A 3,632-nucleotide genomic window follows, 5' to 3' on the forward strand; every position below is an offset into this window, starting at 1 on the left:
TTATGATTAATATAATAGATAAACATATTTTATTATTTAAAAAAAAATTCAAACCTACATTGGTAAAACTTTATTATTTTCGTTTTTAAAATTACAATTCAGCATAATATTAATTTATAATTGTATTCGAACATTGTTGAAAGTTTATTTAATTATATTTAAAATAAAGAATAAACAATTATAAGATTTTGTTACAATATAAAATAAAGTATATATTTATAATTAAACTAAAAATATACAAAAGATATTACGAGTTAGTTTTTTTTTGACAACAATAAACTACTAGCCTAAGAACCCATCAACTCATATAACCAAACTGGAGGTAGAGAATCGACATATAACATAGATGAAGGAGAACTCTTCGCACCACGTGCAAGCTTGTCCGCCATTATGTTTTATGCCTTTGGAATATGTTTGATCTTGAAGTTACAGAAGAAAGTCTTACTACGACAAAAGTCTTCTATGTGTGTAGCAAACGCTGACCATTCTTCAGGTGAGGACACCAACTTCATCGATTGAGAACAGTCCGTCCCAAATACTACGTCTGAGAACTGCAGAGTCTTCATGCACTCTATAGCCTAAATTAAAACTTCACATTCTGCATGTAAAGGTGATAGGCTTCGTCGAAGATTCACTGTTCCCATCCGTCAAATCCATTTTTCGACAACACCAACATATCTGATATTACGAGTTAGTTAAAAAAAATCTATTAATTATAAATTTATATTAACTAATGTTTAAAAAGATTGAAACCTCTAGTAGCTTGAATTGTAAATAGCAAGTCCAATAAAATTTTAATTTCATACAATTTTTGTTTTAATAGACTAGATATTATTTTATTTGGGTATATTAAACGTTTGGAGACAAACATAACTTCCTGTTTTCGCAAATTTCATTATCACATTCATTTTATTCTAAAGTATCCTCACCTAACCATGTTTCATCGGAATAAATCCTAAATAAACATGAGCCTCATGATCCTACCCAAGAAAAAAATCCAATCCTTCTGAATGATATATATGTATATATATATATATATATAGTGAATATATATATATATAGTGATTTCCTATATTCTACACAAAATTATTGAATATTCAACCCCAAGAATGTTAACAGCTGAGAATCTTGATATTTTTACAAGAAGTCTTGAAGTCAAAATCTGATTAATTAACTTAATTCTATGTACCATCTGTATTCAAGGTTCAATGCCTAGGTTCACACCGTTCCCAAAAAAAAAATATTATAATATTCTTATTTTTATGAACTCACTTTTTGCATGTTCGCTGGGATGAACTCGGTTCATCACTGTAACGCGGACTCCACGCTATGCGGCGGCCCGCAATTGATCCGTTTATTATTTTGTTTTTTTATTTTTTTTAAAAAAGATAAACGAAAAAAATAAAAAAAATTAAAGCTATGATCCCCTCGAGGTTTTTTTTTTTTTTTTTTTTTTTTTTTTTTTTTTTTGATTAACCAGGTGTTGACCTTGCGGCCCTCCACCTAGGCCCGGCGCCAGTCTTTGCCTGTACCTTTTTACGGGCCCTGGGCACGCCTCCCCCTCCCCGCGAGTCGAACAGCCGACCTCCCCTCGAGGTTTATTGATGCATGTACTCTTATAATCACAATGAAACACACGATTTACGTAAGAGTGGATTCTTCTCTTCATGAATCTGTTCTCTTCAGGATCCTTAACTGAAACTTTTTCTTACCAAACTTTTTCAATCCTCTAACTGAAATCATCTAAGTTTCTGAAGATTTGTTCACTTGCAAACCATAAAATCAAGATTTGTATAAAAATGTCATTAATTAATATTTACAAAATGTTATATTTATTATTTCCTAAACTCCAATATTAAGAGGCAAGGCAATCCAAGCTAGAAAAAAGACACGTAATCTTGTCACTTACCATACAAAAACAAATGAGAAATTCACCAAACAATAAAGTTAAGTCGACGTGTAACCAAAACTTCCACCCGATTTTTTCTCTCTTTACATAACCCAACAAACAGTACATGCATGTTATCAACACCGAGTCTCAAACAAACACACACACACACAAATCTCTCTTCATTTTTGTTTTGTTCCTCCAAGAATCTGAATATGCTTCACTTTAGTTAAAACATGAAGAACATCGACGATACGACGTCTCCAATGACCCACCTGATCAACCCATCTCAACCTCCCTCCGACAAAACCCAACAAGATCCAAGTTTGTCCACCGAGGCTTGTATTGTTTCCGACAAGAAAGATCAAGCTTTGCCCGAAGAGAAACCGAAACAAAATCAAGAAGCGATCATTGGGAGAGACAAGCTAAAGCAGCACCGGAGAGAGATGGCCGGAAGAGTTTGGATACCGGAGAGATGGGGGCAAGAAGACCTTCTTAAGGATTGGATCGACTGTTCGAAGTTTGATACGTGTCTTGTCCCTAACGGGATCTCGTCGGCACGTTCGGCTCTCGTGGAAGAAGCTAGGCGAGCTGCTTCAGCTTCTGGTGGATTACATAATCGTTGCTTGATCTTACGCTGAATGTTTAATATAATAACATATATAAATGTGGTTCTTGTTGCTCAATATTATAATATAAGACACTATTATCATATTGTTCATATAGAGTCTTTTTCATATTCCTCATAGTTTTAGAGAACGTTGCCAATTGTTTTAGTGTGTTTCGTTGCCTGTATTGGTAGAGGTGGATAGATCAAGTTAATAGACATCCCATATGTTACATAAAATTGATAAAACAATTGAAAAACTTATATATATGAGAAACAAATCGAATTCTGAATGTCACATTTGTCCATTTTTCTATGTTTTATTTGCATGTGCTGAAACACACCCAATCATGTTGTTAACTTCGTATAAGTTCAATAGTCAACATTTATCTTTTATATTAGCCTCTCTTTGCGTCATGAGTTAGGCATGTACTGACAAAGCGACTAAATAGATAACAGCGTACTAGGTGAGAGGAAATCAGTTAGGAATCAAGGAACGTACTTAATGAGTTTTTCTTCAATACGCATGTGCGTATCTATGGAACGTAATGAGAATGTGTTTGCTTTCTTTGGTGAAAATCGTGTATACATTGCTGAAAGATGTTTTCATTAAATCTCCACGATACCAAACTATCAACTTAACCTCACTACAAGAAAACAACGGTATTCTGACGGACATTCCGACGGAAAATGAAATTCTCGGAATATCTCGAGGAATTTCCTCGGAAATTCCGAGGAAACACAAAATTTGGTTTCCTCGGAAAAAACCGATGAATTCCGAGGAAATATTATAGCCGTTGGAGAGCCGTTGGGAGATTTTACAAAATTCTGAGGAAATTCCGACGAACTAGCCGTTGGCGTCGGAATTCCGTCGGAATTTCCTCGGTCTGTCGGCAGGATTTAAACTATAAATACAAGCAGTCCTCTTCCTCTTCATTCACTCCATATCTTCATCCTCCCTCTTACTCTATTTACACACGAATTTGATTCATAAAAAATATGTCTTCTTCAGATTATTTTCGTTCTTGGATCGATCGACCTCATTTGGATCCGAACACGAGATTGCTTACGGAAGAATACCAACGAGGTATAACCGAATTCATGGGGTTAGTTCACCGACAACCGGAAGCAAAAACA

The 3,632-nt window shown here is 34.7% G+C and overlaps 1 protein-coding gene across 1 annotated transcript; it reads left to right on the forward strand.

Moving 5' to 3' along the window:
• Positions 1-1,981: 1,981 nt before the first annotated feature.
• LOC106340724 lies at positions 1,982-2,609 on the forward strand. The gene has a single exon (XM_013779570.1). It carries the CDS (start codon positions 2,125-2,127, stop codon positions 2,527-2,529), a length of 405 nt encoding a protein of 134 aa, XP_013635024.1. The 5' UTR covers positions 1,982-2,124; the 3' UTR covers positions 2,530-2,609.
• The last annotated feature ends 1,023 nt before the right edge of the window (positions 2,610-3,632 follow it).

This window comes from Brassica oleracea, chromosome C4 (genome assembly GCF_000695525.1).
Source record: "Brassica oleracea var. oleracea cultivar TO1000 chromosome C4, BOL, whole genome shotgun sequence".
Classification (NCBI taxonomy): Eukaryota; Viridiplantae; Streptophyta; class Magnoliopsida; order Brassicales; family Brassicaceae; genus Brassica; species Brassica oleracea.